The sequence below is a fragment of the Drosophila serrata genome, unplaced genomic scaffold, assembly GCF_035046125.1.
Source record: "Drosophila serrata isolate PLE 108 unplaced genomic scaffold, ASM3504612v1 contig_362, whole genome shotgun sequence".
NCBI classification, from domain to species: Eukaryota; Metazoa; Arthropoda; class Insecta; order Diptera; family Drosophilidae; genus Drosophila; species Drosophila serrata.
Window position 1 is genome coordinate 2,773,752 of NW_028257260.1, and position 15,315 is coordinate 2,789,066.

The 15,315-nt window shown below is 39.8% G+C and overlaps 5 protein-coding genes across 6 annotated transcripts; 1 reads left to right on the forward strand and 4 right to left on the reverse strand.

Annotated features, from left to right (window-relative positions):
- Positions 1-664: 664 nt before the first annotated feature.
- stas (Transmembrane protein stas) lies at positions 665-5,870 on the reverse strand. The gene is made up of 4 exons (XM_020942243.2): positions 5,138-5,870; positions 4,719-5,016; positions 3,444-3,572; positions 665-1,710 (listed from the first exon to the last, which is right to left on the reverse strand). Exons 1-4 carry the CDS (start codon positions 5,157-5,159, stop codon positions 1,194-1,196), a joined length of 966 nt encoding a protein of 321 aa, XP_020797902.2. The 5' UTR covers positions 5,160-5,870; the 3' UTR covers positions 665-1,193.
- Positions 5,871-6,522: 652 nt separating this feature from the next.
- LOC110176004 (uncharacterized) lies at positions 6,523-8,388 on the reverse strand. Its single transcript, XM_020942208.2, has 2 exons — positions 7,637-8,388; positions 6,523-7,579 (listed from the first exon to the last, which is right to left on the reverse strand). Exons 1-2 carry the CDS (start codon positions 7,717-7,719, stop codon positions 6,661-6,663), a joined length of 1,002 nt encoding a protein of 333 aa, XP_020797867.2. The 5' UTR covers positions 7,720-8,388; the 3' UTR covers positions 6,523-6,660.
- Positions 8,206-10,542, reverse strand: corolla (synaptonemal complex component corolla). The gene is made up of 4 exons (XM_020942249.2): positions 10,282-10,542; positions 9,930-10,220; positions 9,656-9,843; positions 8,206-9,586 (listed from the first exon to the last, which is right to left on the reverse strand). The coding sequence occupies exons 1-4, from the start codon at positions 10,409-10,411 to the stop codon at positions 8,501-8,503; spliced, it is 1,695 nt and encodes a 564-aa protein (XP_020797908.2). The 5' UTR covers positions 10,412-10,542; the 3' UTR covers positions 8,206-8,500.
- Positions 10,543-11,441: 899 nt separating this feature from the next.
- Positions 11,442-12,525, forward strand: ND-24 (NADH dehydrogenase ubiquinone). Its single transcript, XM_020942357.2, has 3 exons — positions 11,442-11,566; positions 11,690-12,208; positions 12,268-12,525. Exons 1-3 carry the CDS (start codon positions 11,528-11,530, stop codon positions 12,436-12,438), a joined length of 729 nt encoding a protein of 242 aa, XP_020798016.2. The 5' UTR covers positions 11,442-11,527; the 3' UTR covers positions 12,439-12,525.
- A 247-nt stretch (positions 12,526-12,772) lies between these two features.
- Positions 12,773-15,009, reverse strand: LOC110176118 (uncharacterized). 2 transcript variants are annotated; one of them, XM_020942355.2, is made up of 4 exons: positions 14,308-15,009; positions 13,907-14,050; positions 13,410-13,840; positions 12,773-13,350 (listed from the first exon to the last, which is right to left on the reverse strand). In XM_020942355.2, the coding sequence occupies exons 1-4, from the start codon at positions 14,746-14,748 to the stop codon at positions 13,329-13,331; spliced, it is 1,038 nt and encodes a 345-aa protein (XP_020798014.2). In that variant the 5' UTR covers positions 14,749-15,009; the 3' UTR covers positions 12,773-13,328. The 2 variants fall into 2 exon arrangements, with proteins under 2 accessions (XP_020798014.2, XP_020798015.2); XM_020942356.2 differs by having other exon boundaries at positions 13,410-13,837; positions 14,308-14,974.
- Between the last annotated feature and the right edge of the window lie 306 nt (positions 15,010-15,315).

The following is a 15,315-nucleotide window of genomic DNA, read 5'->3' on the forward strand; positions in this document are numbered from 1 at the left end:
TTAAAAAAGTTTGCCCAACTAATTGAGCAAACAAATCAAATGGGAGGCCAAAACCGCATTAGGCCAACAATAACAAAAGGGCGAAAAGAAAGCGCCCATCGTTGGGACAACAATAACAGAGACTAATTAAAACAATAACAAAGAATCAGCGACGAGGGACACAAAAGTTTGAAAATGGCAAAGAAAGGGAGTGTCAGGGAGGCAGGAAAGCTAAGTCCTTGAGCTTTGACATTGCACAGTTTTGAATTACGAAGAGGCGCCAAACATTCAGAGAGCTTATGCCAAAAGCTGCCACTTTACATTTAAACAATTTCCGAAATTCAGTTTGAAAACCTACTTTTTAGTTAATAAGAATGTATAATTCATAAATACCTATGTATGTACAGGACATTTTATCCATAATTTTGAAGGTCTACTTGTGAAAGCTCCAAATCGACTTGCCTGGAAAAAACTAATCGAGAAAGTATTATATTATTATATTATATATTATTATATTATATATTATTATTTTATATATTATTATATTATATTATTATTATATTATATTATATTATTATTAGAGTACTCTTTTGCCAGTTACATTCTTTAGTAATAGTATCCCTTTACTCTGTGGATTAATAAAACACCCCAAGCCCATTCCATATCAAAATTAATAAATTTTCAATTATCTTTTTAGTTTGCCATTTTTTGAACATTAACTTGAGCACACACATACATGTACATACATACCACATTTAATATTTATGTATAGGCATAATAATATTCAATGGATTTATTTTTGCTAATTTGATTTACTTATATGAGAACTTTTCTAGTAAATACTGCAATAGCACTAAACAAAAATTCACTAACTTAAAAACAATTGATGGAAATATATGATGCAAAAGTTTATCGTAAGAATATTTTTGTTGTTGTTTTTTGTTTTGTTTTGTTTTTCGAATAATAATAATAATAATAATGATAAAAAAAATAATAATAATAAAAGAAACACAGACATTTGTAGTACACTTAAACGTAGTGGATCGAGACCCGAAGTGCTTTCCAACTTTTGCTCTGCTTTGTTATGTATATAAATTACAATTAATGATTTCTCGGGTGTGTTTTGGTTTCAGTTTGGGGGAATAGCATACAGCATACATATATCGGATTGAGGACTCTCCGGTTGTTAAGTTTCCAGGTTCCCAGACTCCAGCTTACGCCTCCTTCTCCTGCTTGTGCTTGAACTTGTTTTTAAGGAGGCCAGGCAACAGAGAGGCACAGGCGCAGACCATCAGGATGCCCATCGAGGTCCAGGAGAAGGCCTCGCTCGAGCTGGTCATCTTCTGGAGGGTCTTCCCCGCCTGGATGGCAATTACCGATGGCGGTGCGACACCGCAAAAGGTTCCCAAGGCGAAAATGTGCAGCGGCACTCCAATCACCGGTGACGCCAGATTGATGAACCAGTTTGGCAGGATCGGTGTCATGCGCAGGAATAGCATATAGTTGAACAGACTGTCTCGGTACTCCTCCACATGCTTGGACCACTCGCTGGTCTTCTTTGGCCAAAAGTGCCGGATCAGGCGACGTCCCACCAGATTGGAAAGTGTGTAGCATAAGGTGGCGCCCAGCGCCGAGCAGAAACAGATGAGGAACAGGGCAATCGGGAATTTGTACAGGAATCCAAGCAGAATCGACAGAAACAGCGATCCGGGAATGGCGAATGTTTGCAGGCTATAAATGGATTTCAATTGGGTCAAGGCAACCAGTCGGAGGCGGTTTGATCTGAATAATATCTGAAAACTTGTGTAAAGTATGCACTGGCTAGGGGCCAACACAAAATAGTTTCCCCCTTTTTCTTTGACAAAATTAAAAATAAAACAAGAAAGAAAACTAACTTCGAGAAGCCAAAGTTTATATACCCTTGCTGTTCTACGATTATAACTACGCTTTTAAAATTCTTATTCTTGAAACCTATATTTATAGATATATATAGCCATTTTTTGTCTCCAAATCAAAGATAAAAAGACTCATAACTAACCCAAAAACTCATTAATTTCAATTCGAAAGCTTTCCTACGTTAGTTTTTAAAAGGTTAATAATTCTGCATAACTTGAAATTGTACAAAATTTAATTTTTTTGCCATTTTTTTTTTTAATTTTTTACTATCCAACCCCTATTGAAATTAAAAAATTTTTTTCTGTCTTAGATGGCTAGATTAAATCGGCTGTTGATGCTGATCAAGAATATATATGACTTATAGGGTCGGAAATGAGTCCTTCGCAGTGATACAAGCTCCTGACTAAAATTTAAATACCCTGCAAGGGTATATTAAACAATGATATTCCCCTCATGGAATGATCACTGTGCTTGTGATTAGCTAAATATTTGACGGTCAGTTGGACGCGTGCTCGTGCTGTGGGCAGCTATTAATAAACGCAAAGACTTGACAATGGCACCCCCATCGCGACGAGTATCTCTGAGATTCCCCCGAAGAATCGAATCATCTGACATCGGACCACGTATTCTGCAGATGCCCGATAACGACATTGCACACTCTCGCCCACTCCCACCCTCCCACACTCACACAAAACCACAAGCGATCAAAGCTGCTATGAATAATTGCGAGGCAGTAATGAAAGACAAACAAAAAAGTGCTTATTTGCTTTGGGTTTTGTTGTTTACCTTGGCTGGGGAGGGGGGGCTAAAACGCAATTGAATTGGCGGAAAAGAGCACAAAACAAAACTCAAGACGACAACAAAATTATGTCCAGCTCAGCTGATTTCTTCAACAAAAAACAGCAACAAACACAAAGAATGCGTCACACGAGTGTCCAAAGTCGATTTAAGAGGGAGTGAGAGTGATGGCGCAAGCTATAATGCATTGGGCTGGACCCGTTACTAAACTTTTCATTTCATTTTGTTCACTGTCTAAATTATTTCTATGCTAGATCGTTTTTTAAAAAAAATTACATTTCACTAATATTTCAATTTAAAATAATGGGACAATCAACAGTTAACCAAAGCTATGTTGGAACAGGTCCACCCTAGGAGTGCACGTCGAGCGCTGAGAGCTAAGATAGTGAGTGCGTGAGGGAGAAAGGTATACAGAGTGTGAGCACGAGCTAGACACCGAAATATCAGCTGTGATGCCCCCACGTTCTGTGGGTGCCCGTGCCCCGCTTCCTGGTGCCATCTCGCTCGCACCCGCACGCTGTGTACGGAACTACCCACGTAATTAATATGCACACTATGGCGATCGGCGGTGATCGTGCATTAATTAAGCGAAATACAAATGCACGGCCGGCCGTGAATAGTTTATGCTGTCTGTCCGTTTGTATGCCTTTTTTCGGTAATCGGGTCAAGGTTAACGTCGAACAATAGAATTCTTATCTAATCGGTGGCCGATTCTAGACATTCGATTTTCGGTAGCATATAGCTGGGTGTTTGCATTGGTAAAAGGATACAATACGTAGGCGACCACGACGCCGAACATCACTTCGAAGTAGTACATGTCCTTGTAACGATCGAGGACCTTGGCCAGCATCTTAGCATCTTGGATATCACGCGGTATTTTCAAATGTTGTTTTTCCGACCTGCGGGGAGAACAAGAAGAGCAACAAGTCGGGGTGTAAACACTTTTGGTGTGCTAATATGGGTGGCAAGTGGCGTGACTCGGCTTATATGTGTTCGTGTGTGTGTGTGCTTGTATATAAACCCTCTCACTAACAGTGTTGATAATTCTGCCATTTTCCAGCTAATATAATAATAATATATATAAGCAATTTAAATATATTGATATTTAACACTGGACATTTTAAGTCTTAATTTAAATGGTAAAGTATTTCAAATTCCATATTAAACTTGACATAACTTTTTATAAAGATAAAGATACATTTTATAGCTACGTATAAATACGAATATTAACGCTTCTGGTATTGTTACTTTCACGAAACCCCATTGAGCGTGGGCATGATAGAGATAGCCAAAAGATAACCGATTTTATAGTGCCATAAAAGATATTGATGTAATAATTCCGTAACTATTGCAGTTGACTTATAATACTTTTATATACGCATATCTACAAAACAGTAAACAAAAGAGTCCTAAAAGTCTGACATACCAGATATGAACAATTTCACAACATCATCAATTATTGATCAAAAATAATAAAGCAGGGGGCTCAACCCCTTAATACATCTAAAGAAATCACAAGTTGCGAGCGACAAGCAAAAAAAAAAAAGATAATGCGGTGAGTTTGCAATATTTATGCCTATTAAAATTCAACAAAAATTTAATTGATTTTGTACAGAACACATGTATGTTTAAACATTCAACAAATTGATAACGTTTTGTCAGGCACATTTGCTGATTATTCAAGATACCAAAGTATTTCAGTAAACCTAAAGATATTATTTGTACAGTAAGCAGAAACTATACAGAGCCAGTCATCCACATACATAGATAGATAGATACATATATGTAGTGAGAATTATACATTTGTAACTGCGACTTTTGAGATGATTTCTTTGGAAACAAAGGCATTTTTATGCTAAGACGAACATTCCTGAGATTATTACTGTGATCTAGCTACTTTTAGCGACATCTCTGCTCGCAAATCAAGCGAGACCTGCGCACACACACACTGGCACACCCGCTCGACTTTTTTACACCTCACAGGTGCACGAATGCGCTGGGGACACATCATCCGTGAAGACGAGGCTCTAATTAAGCCAACTTACGCGTTCAGCTCGGGGAATATGGCGTACACATAGCACATGGTGGCCAGGCTGGCCACGAAGATCGCCGCCACGATGACCAGGGACTTCTTGGTGGCCTTCTTTTCGTCCGGCGACATTGCATGCTTTTGTGGCGTGGCTTGTTGCTGCTGCTGCTGGGGCTGATCCTGCTCCTGCTGCATTTGTTGCTGCTGCTGCTGCTGGTGCACCTGCTGCCCCAGCAATGGGTCCTTCGATATCTTGTGCCTTCCATTCCGTAAACTCAGAACACCGTTCAGCTTTGGCATCTTATCAGGGTTGTCTGGAACAGCAATGAGAAATGTGATTATTTCAGATTATAGACACTACTTAGAGGTAAAACACAGTTATTCCCAGCTGATAAGCCAAAGACGAAGAAGAAGAGAAACAAGAACCAAACTCACCCACACTATTGCAGCAAGACATTATAATATCTGGCAAAACAGGAACAAAACACTCGGCTTTAATTGTACAAGCACAATATTTGACTCATTTAGCGTCTAATTTATCAATTGTTGTTATTCGTCTGTCCGTGTGTGTGTGTATTTGCGCGCCAGCAATTGTTGTTTTCCTCTGTATCCACATGCGTCAATGTGTAGGTGTGTATTCACAATGAAATCAATATTGTAAAAAAAAAATATAAAAAAAATTGCCAAACGAAATGTTTAGACAATACACTCCGTGTTTTGCTGGGCACTAAGTTTTTTCCTAGAACTAAGAATTTTGAGGAACTTGTCGCGCGGCCGAAAAATAATAAATTTTTAGGGTTGATTTTTTTTTTCAATGTTGCCATACTTTATATGTTGCCATATTAGTTTATGCTGTTATTTAACATTTTACATCTTACATGTCCAGATAGTAGTTTTACACGTTTACAGATACATGGGGTCGAATTCTCATTGTTGGGGTAAAATTATTGTGTAAAATGTAACATTCGTCACATGGACGCTCTTTTCTCTATCGTTTTCCGTCGGCTGGATGTTAACTAACAGAACTCTCTCTCGGGTGCTGTCGAGTGTCGCTTGATGTTTCTGAAAATATATCAAAATACCAATTATATCGATATTTTTTTTTTTTGTTTTTTAACAGCTTACATTTTACACGCCTAGAAAACAATTTTACACGTTTACAGATACATGGGTTAGATAAAGTAACATAGTTTGACAAAGTAGTTCGAATTTTTGATATTATAAAATAAATTATTGATAATTGCTTAAGGGGAAGTTTAAAATTGTTAAGTATTAAACATCTAAAACAATTAATTAAATGTAAACCTTGATTTCAAACGTAAATCTCTGTTTCAAAATGGAAAGTATTGAGAGTTTACTCGCGTTGAATACTTGCTTGTCCCTTAGCTGAAATTTGCTCTTTAAGTCAACTATCGTTCTGCCATTAAACTGAAATCAACAATAAAGTGGAAAATATTAATACAATATGCTTCTCTGCTCTCATCTAAAGCGTTGGTAACAAAGAACCCAATTTAAACAAAGATTTGAAATAAAAAAAAAGGCTACCATAAGTGTCACAAATTGAATATGTAGGTTATTTAAGCAAATATTTAGATAAGAGTTGTTGAAAATATGTATTATATTACGAATATAAATATATCTGTATTTTAAAGTTATATTTTATGTTATTATTATTATTTTTATTAATATCGAAAGTGTAGACAGCCTATAGCCAGTTCTCTCCGTCTAAGGGATGGACATAATAATGTGAAAATGGAGTGAAACTTTGCTAACATTTGCGATCAGTTTGTTTTTTTATATTTACAAAACCAATTTGAATCTAAGGGTATTTGTAATCTGTAATTATTTTCTATCGCTGGTATCGATGTCAAGAATAACAAATGCATTTCTTAAACATTAATTAGTGTATTGTTTTCGGGGTAAAAAAAATTAATGGGAAATCCATTTAGTCTTAATGTTCAGGCATCCGTTGCCGTCTTATTCTTCAGTTGACGGTACAGTAAAATCATCTTGTTGCGCTCGTTTTCTAGCATGGAACGTGTGGCCGCCGGTAGATCCCTACGCTTGCCCTTCATCTGTGCCTTGGTGGGTGCTTTGAAGGCCACCTTGGACTTAGGCGCCACCTTAAGCCCACTGCCGTCGTGCTGCTCTTGATCCGCCTCGGTTGTAGCGGGATTCAGCATGGATTTCAGGAGTAGATTGGATTTGCGTCCCGGTCGTGGGACCGTCTCGTTCTTCGGCGCCTTTCTGGGCAGCGTCTTTAGGGATGGTGGCGCATGTACGATCTCGCCAAAGGCAACAACGTCTCGTTTATATTCCGTAGGCGGGGCACTTTTATTGTTCTCGGAATCCACCTCGTCCTTGGCCTCCTTGTATGCTCTCTTTATCAGCTCCCTGCTGGTTTTAGGATCCATTGTGGCCTTCTGGGGAGCATTATTAGCCTTTCTCCGACCATTTTTGCCCGCAGATGTGCGACGTTCCTTTTGTTTCTGCTTGAGCAGTTCATCAATCTCGTTTTTGGGCCTCTTCTGGACCGTAATCTCTCCGGTTTTGGGGTTCCTAATCACATTGACTCCATATTTGGCCTCGTACTGAGCCTCGCGCACGGAGGCACTGGTGATGCGGTTAACGCGACGCAGATAATCCTCGTCGGTTTCGTTGGCAAACTGTTTGATATTTTTTACTTCTTTGGCCGAGGAGCTGCCGCTGGTCTTGGCCCCTAACGACGATTTGGGAATATCCTCCTTGCCTATGACGCCCCGTTTTACCTTCTTCCCGCTCTTGGTGGCATCGGCTAGTTGCTTGAACTGGCGGAACTTGAAGGACACCTGCTGCTCGTCCTTCCTCTCGGGTGGATTGTTCGTTACTTTGGAGAGTCTGCAAAGGAAATATTTTAGTGCGCTGTTCCTAAGTGGTTATGGCTCAAGTTGGTACTTCTTTTCCTTCTGCTCAATTTGCTTGAGGGGATCGCGGATGCCGTGGTGCTTGCGAACTGGAATTTTCCTTTTCCTGGCCATTATTTATTTCGTTTTGCAAACTCGTGGTTTTATTTACAAAAATTACGATGACAAAAGAGCTGACTATCGATTGTGCTATCGATAGTCGGTCGGACAGTCGAATCGAATAAAAATTTGGGAAATTAATTTAAGGCGCTTTAAAAATTAAATAATTTCACTTGAAAGTGAAAGTTTATAAATATATATGTACAGATTTTTTATTAAATAAATGGTTTTGCAGAGATTACCAATAACAGTGTTGAAATTGGAAATGAAATTTGATAATAGAAAATAGTTGCATTTTTCCAATATATTATTAAAAAACAATTAATTCATTTAAAATAAGGAACTGGAATTGTTAAAAGTTAGAGTAATACTTTATGTTAAAGAAATTTAACATTTATAAATTTAACGTATACATTTTTATTTAATATGTATATTTTTTACAGAAATTGCCAATTACAGCGTTCAAATTTTAAATGTAATTTCATAAAAATAAACAAATAGTTAAATTTTTCCAATATTTTACTAATAAAAAGCAATTATTCATTTTGAAAAACCAATTGGAATTGTTAAAATTTAAAATAACAATATGTGTTAAAGTGGTACTATATATTCATTTAAAAATAATATTCCTTCCTTGGAAATGTTAAAATAAAGGTAATTCTGTGTTAAATACTATATTTTAATGAACAACTAAGGTTCTATGGAAAAGAAGGAAATATTATGTGAAGCCTTCAATTGGCGTTGCTTATATTTTGATTGAAAAAACTGATTATTAGATTATAGTCCTTTTCGGTGTTTATAGATCATAGAATTGATCAGCATTTGAATTATTATCGGTGTTGCTCAGCCAGAAATCATCATTGTACTCGCAATTCGGTTCGGAGAAGTTAAGCATGGAATCAGCCTGGTCGCTGGATGGCGGTGATACTGCCATCGAGGATGGATTCTTAAACTGTATGGGCGTGGGCTGTGCCATTGGGAACTCAATATTATTCTCGTCCTCGTCCTCCGCCTTCTGCTGAAATTGCAACGGAAGACGATCGTCCTCGTCCACATCCATGGCATCGCTGCTGGCCGTGAGCTTGAATCTATTATATTTCGAGCCGCTGTCTTGTGGGGTAGAAGTGCTCTGTGTTGTGTCTCCTGGTGGTGGTATAATCACCACGCTGAGTACTTCAACTTTCTGTTTATTGATTGACTTCTTCTGTGACTCCTTGATATATCCTTTGCCCCAGGAAGCCCTGGATTCATTCTCTCTTTCAGGCTCTTCCATTTGTGGTATCTTTTTAAATTGTGTTGAACCCTTTTTTTTAGTTCCTCCTGGAGTCAAATTCTCGTCTCCGGATGACTTTTCTCCTTCTGATTCCATCAGAGTTAATTCCTCATCTTCTGCCGACAGATATTTAATTTCCTCAGATTCATATTCGACTTCTTGTCCATGATCCTCGCATCCCCCATCATTCCAATCTTCGCCATCGTCCCTCTCCTCGGCGAGTCCTCCCATCTGGCTTGATTTCTTTGAAGAGTCTGGCTTTATATCTTCTCGCTCCACTGAACCGTCATCAGTCGACATTGAAGAAAGTCGATTCACAATGTGAACGCTTTCCAAGTCGGGCGAAGCAACAAACCGTACTTGCTTGGTGGGTGATGGAGTGCCATTGCGTCGATGCAAAATAGATTGCAACGCCACCTCTTGCACCGACTCGCTCTCATTCTCTTGCTGCGGTTTTTCGTCGTGGTTGGTTTTGAACTGCATAAATTTGCTAAGGAAATCCAAAGCCGGCAAAAGGATAGAACCATTTACCCAACCTTTTGGGGAAATGGAGGGACGCTTTTTGCGTTTCAAATCAAGGTTTAGTTGACTACCAGCAAGATCAGTTGACTATATTAAGCAAAGAATGTCAATTAGTTAATTAGGTAAAGTGAAAAGTGAAAAGACGAAATCTACAACCTTTGCCTCATTTGCCAAGATCAACTTTCTGATTTCCAATATGTGAATTATCTTTTTATTCCTATAATCCGTGGCATTTTTCATTTTGTTCAGCATCTGACGCTCCAATTTATACACTTCCCGTTCCAGCATAGCCAGGTCATTTTGGCTACTCTCCTGATGGATCTGCAGCTGACGGAGATTCCTCACTGAAGAAAGATTAAATACAAAATCGTATAGGGAGATATATTTGAAAGACATATTCATAATTTTGGGGGAATCCACACTATCTTACCCACGCTGCGGGCTTCGAGAACGTCTAGTTGCTTCGCCTCCTCATCGAACGAGTGTTTTAGCAAAGTAAGCTCACGGAGCGTCTCGTCCTCCTTGCATTTAACTGTATAATTGACAATATTCCCTATTTCCATCTCGTTAATCAGCTGCTCCATATGGACGATTTGCTTGTAGCATGTTGCAACAGATTTCGACGCCATTGTCGCCGTGTTCTGTGCCGCCACCGCCACAGTTATCACTTGATCACATACAGCCGAGTGAAACTCCAGTGCCTGTAATTCGGGCTGAATAGCTGCGGCAAGAGTTAGCAGCTTGAAACATGGCGAAGCGCCAGAAATATTATAGACACTCACCTCTTAATTTCTGCCGCACTTGCTGATTGCAGCCGAGCGCCTCCTCAAACTGCGGCAAAAGTGCCCTTATATTAACATTTTGAATGTATGAATTTCTGATAAAACTATTTGCAATTGGAAAATTCTCCATTTTCGTTAGCGTCCTCGCGTCCGTTAGATTTTTCAAGCTGCTTTCAGCGCGCTATCGATAGGTCAAGTCGATGGCTTGGATCAGTGTTGGAGAGTGTGAGGTATGCGACACATATCGCAAGACATACGATATTTTTTGTTAAATGAATAAATGTTTTTATATAATATAGCATAACAATTAAAATGTTTAAAATCTTAAAATTGCTGTACAATCTGCATATTAATGCCAGTCATTCATATGTATAAGTAATTCAGTTATTTAGTCGAATGGGGAATTCATTTCCAAAAAGTATTAGGATTTCAGTCAAAAATGTGCTACGCAGTCAAGGAGATTTACCTAATGGTAGTCATAAAGTTTATTGATTTTTTTGTTTAATTTTTTTTAAACATATTTCCATTTACTCTGACGTATGGCTATATAATTTCTATGTTAGGGAATTTTACCCACAACCTTAAGGACTCTAAAATATATTACTTAATTAATTAATCCCATTATTGATAAGATTTATTATTGAGGGGTATATGAACTTCGGGTTGCCGAAGTTAGCTTCTTTCCTTGATTTTAAATAAAATATATATTTTTTTAAATTTTAAACATATTTTTGGACATTACTAATATCAGAGATGATATACACATGTCCAATTTTCTGTCTCCCTGCATATGTCAAACTCTAGGAATATATTTTTACAAATTTAGAGCAATCAAAGCTAATATACAAGCTTTTATGAATTTTATATATTGTCTAAAATTAGTAATATACCATCAGAGACATCAGAGATGATAACACATGTCCAATTTTCTGTCCCTCTGCGTATGTCGAAGTCTAGGAATATTTTCTTAAAAACTTCGAACAATAAAAGCTAATATATAAGCTTTTATGAACTTAATATATTGTCTAAAATTAGTAGTATACCATAAATATATAAACAAATTACTAAAAACAAATGTAGTCGTCACACCCATCTCTAACTGTCTGACTAGTGCTGTGAAGCGCTTGTCCAAAATCAGCTGGCAGAGGGTGCTTGTAAAAAAAACTGACAGCAGGCCAGGCAGGAGATTTCACATAAGAGCAAATAAGCTTTTTCGTAGCCGCAGCTCATTTTTGGAATCAACAAAATGCTGACGAATTGTGCCACCAAGACGCTGGCCGCAGTGGTAAGCGGAGTGCCCCTCTAAAGTCAATTGAGTGGGACGGGGAATGGCTACTGCCTTCCCGTTTGGTTATATAATTACGCTGAGGAAAACAATAACATTAACAGGATCTCAATGATTTTGCAGCGCGGTGGTATCCGGGCAATCAGCACCAGCAGCCTCCGGGCCAGTGACAATCTGTTCGTGCATCGCGACACCCCGGAGGACAATCCGAACATCCCGTTCGAGTTCACCGCGGAGAACAAGAAGCGCGTGGAGGCAATCCTCAGCATCTATCCTGAGGGCCACAAGCGGGGTGCGATGATCCCCTTGCTGGATCTGGCCCAGCGACAATACGGTTGGCTTCCAATCTCCGCCATGCACAAGGTGGCCGAGATTCTCGAGCTGCCCAATATGCGCGTCTACGAGGTGGCCACCTTCTACACGATGTTCATGCGCAAGCCCACCGGCAAGTACCACATCCAGGTGTGCACCACCACGCCATGCTGGCTGCGCGGTTCGGACGAGATCCTGGAGACGTGCAAGAAGCAACTGGGAATTGGTGTAGGTGATACCACCAAGGACAAGAAGTTCACCATCTCGGAAGTGGAATGCTTGGGAGCTTGCGTCAACGCGCCGATGGTAGCGGTCAACGATGATTATTATGTGAGTTCTCCCAGGGGCCAAGATATCACATATATACTTATATATATTCTCTATTGCAGGAGGATCTGACTGCCAAGGACATGCAGGATATTTTGAGAGACCTTAAAGCCGATAAGCCATCGCCACCTGGTCCCCGCAATGGTCGTTTTGCCAGCGAGCCAAAGGGTGAGCCCACATCCCTAAGCGAGGAGCCAAAGGGTCCCGGTTTCGGTCTGCAGCCCGGTCTCTAGAGGATTAAGAGCCAACAACACCGTATCACTGATTGTCGAGCGAAAAAGTTAAATAAAAGTTAAGCAACTGTAAGAGGTCCTTGATAAGCGATCGAGTGTGTTTCGACATGGATTTGGAAAACGTGGTTTAAAAGAGTCTTAATCCTCCGTAAATATTAGGTACTATACTCAACTATACTATCTGTATTCGAAACGTGCAAGTCTTTGAGGACAATTCTATTGGATGGACCGCCTAAGCCTAATCAAATTACAAATTATCTTTTGTTAGCAGGGAAGCGGAGCTCTTTAGTGTTGCTAGTTCGCGTATTAAATCCTAGAGCAAACTGAACATAAGTTTACATTTATTACTTTTATTACATACTGAAGATGCTTTTGCAACTCTCCTAGTAGTACTACAATTATTATTACACTCGAATGTCTACATATTGATTGAAGAATTGGGAAGAATGGTGACGGTGTAATTACGAGTGAGTTCCTTACACTCAAATAAGTTTTTAGTGGCCAAATTAAAGAGGGTTTTGTTTACTTAGATCTAAATTGAATTTTGTTCTTACATTCTATGCTGGTTGGGTTCAGCAAAACTAGATATAATACTACGAATATACCGTGGTGCTTGACTTATCTTAAATTTTAAATAAATCTTTTGTATTCTTTAGTGTTCCGTGCTGGCCTGTTGGATTGTAATGCGGCGCTTGTTCGAATCTAAAATGTAAATGTTATGTTTTTGTATATGGTTCCATTCAGTGGAACGTTAAAAAAAAGAGGAAAAGAAAAAAACCCAAAAACAAAACAAAAACGTTCAGAATTCAGGCAAGCGGCCTTCGCCGACGACGACCACTTCGAGGTGGCGAGACAGCCGGTGAAATGACTGCCTTGGCCGCAGCCTTCACTCACTCCTCGCCATAAAACACTCTGAAAAAATAATTAAATCAGTGAGTGTACTTTCCTAGTTGAATGGTATTTAACCTCACCTGTTCTTGGCGGCACAGCGCTTCGAGGATCGTTCAATACGATTGTGAATGTTGGTTCTCGGATAGCACTCGTTGACCAGTCGCTTGGTCTTCTTTGGCGACTCGCGCAACTCCTTGGTATCCACATTCTTTTGTGTAATCAGCTCACGCTTATACTTCTCGATCAAGCCCTCGCAGAACAGATTTGCCTCCGGCTCCCATGTGTCGTCTTTGGGCCCGAATCCCTTCCACCGTATGCGATAAATATTGCTGCCATCATCGTCCTCGACACAGTCAACAATGCGTTCAACCGTCCATTCTTTTTCGGGATCTGCCGGCGTAGCCGTTTTTTTGGCAGCACCACCCGATGGTCTTCCGCGTCGACCGGTTACAGTTTTTTTAACGACTTTCGGCCTTCCTTTGGCCTTGGCAACAGTATCAACTTTCGGCTGCTAATAAAAAGGAAGAGATATTATTAATAACTAACTTTATAGACCCATTTTTTATGTATAACATACCTTGTTGCGGAACTGAGCAATCAAATCGTCGCAATTCAGTTTACCTTCAAGCTCCCAAGTGTCAAAATCCTTGTTGTAACCCTTCCAGCGCACCAAAAAGTATGAGGCGCCGCGCATAGTCTTGTGACCAACAATGGCCTCAACCTGTAATTTTTTTGAAATTGTTATAAAAAAAAAAACGTGATTGAACATGTTTTGTTTTGAAATTTTTTTCATGGTAGATATGTACATTTGAGAGCCACTCAGATACTATTTTTTGAGACTATCCGAATAAGAGTAGTACTGCTCTAATTGGGATAAGTCTAGACTGGACTAGAATATAGAAACCGATTGTCTCTGCTGAGCCAAGCATGTCTCGTGGGCATCTTCAAATTACACCAAAGTGCTCTTTACAAACTCACCTCATACTCTTCTTGCTCGTCTTCTGGTGAACCGGCTTCTGCATCGCTGTTTTCCTGATCATTATCAGCTGCATCGTTGCCGGCGGACTGGCGCTTGGATGCCGCCTTCGTGCCGTTCTTGGCAGGGGTCCCCTTGGCTTTGGCGGACTTCCGAGACTTTTTAGCTCCGCTGGCGACGTTGCCGTTCAGTGGTAGGTCGTCGCTGTCAATCGATTCATAACGCACCGTGGACTTGCTCTTGCGCTTGGTGGCCTTCTTGGCCTCCGAAGAGGAGTTGGAGGCCCGGGATGCGGCGTCTCCGCGCTCTGCTGGCTCCTCTGACACGACACTCTTGTCATCACTGTCGCGGCCGGGGGCGGCTCCGTTTCTGCGCCGGCCCTCGGTTTCCGACTTCTTGCGGCTGAGCTCCTCCACCACTTTCTTTTTGCCTAATTTGACCATTCTTGCGTCTGAATTGTTATCGAAGGCTTTTCGCCAATTGTTTACTTCGGGTGAAGAAGACTTTTTGCCGCGTACCTGCAGTAGTACACAAACAAATTTCGGAATTTTTTCGACGACTGTACACTATGTAGAGTTGCCACCAATACCGCTATCACTATCGTACCACAAATATCTGCAACTATACAACCCTGGCAGCCCGTTTGCCTATCGATAGGAGTTTGTGCTCAATCAGCTGTTCGTATTTTTATATATATAAAAAATTAACAATACTCTTGTTTTTTTGCATTGTTGTGATCGAATGAGGATAAGAATGATTATGAAAATGAGACTGACCAACGTCTTAATGAAGAAGGTGAAAATCAAGTGAGGGCATGGTTTGAGCTGCATACAACTTGTGTTTGATACAAATGTTTGTGAATACCAGGCAACATGGTTGTGCTGGAACGTGCGGTTAGCGTAATACGCTTCGATCCTTACAGTACAGTGGAACAAAAAGAATAATAATATTATTATTATTAAAGGTAGTCTCGCGGGCAAAATTGATTGCTTCCGGAATCATAAAATTGA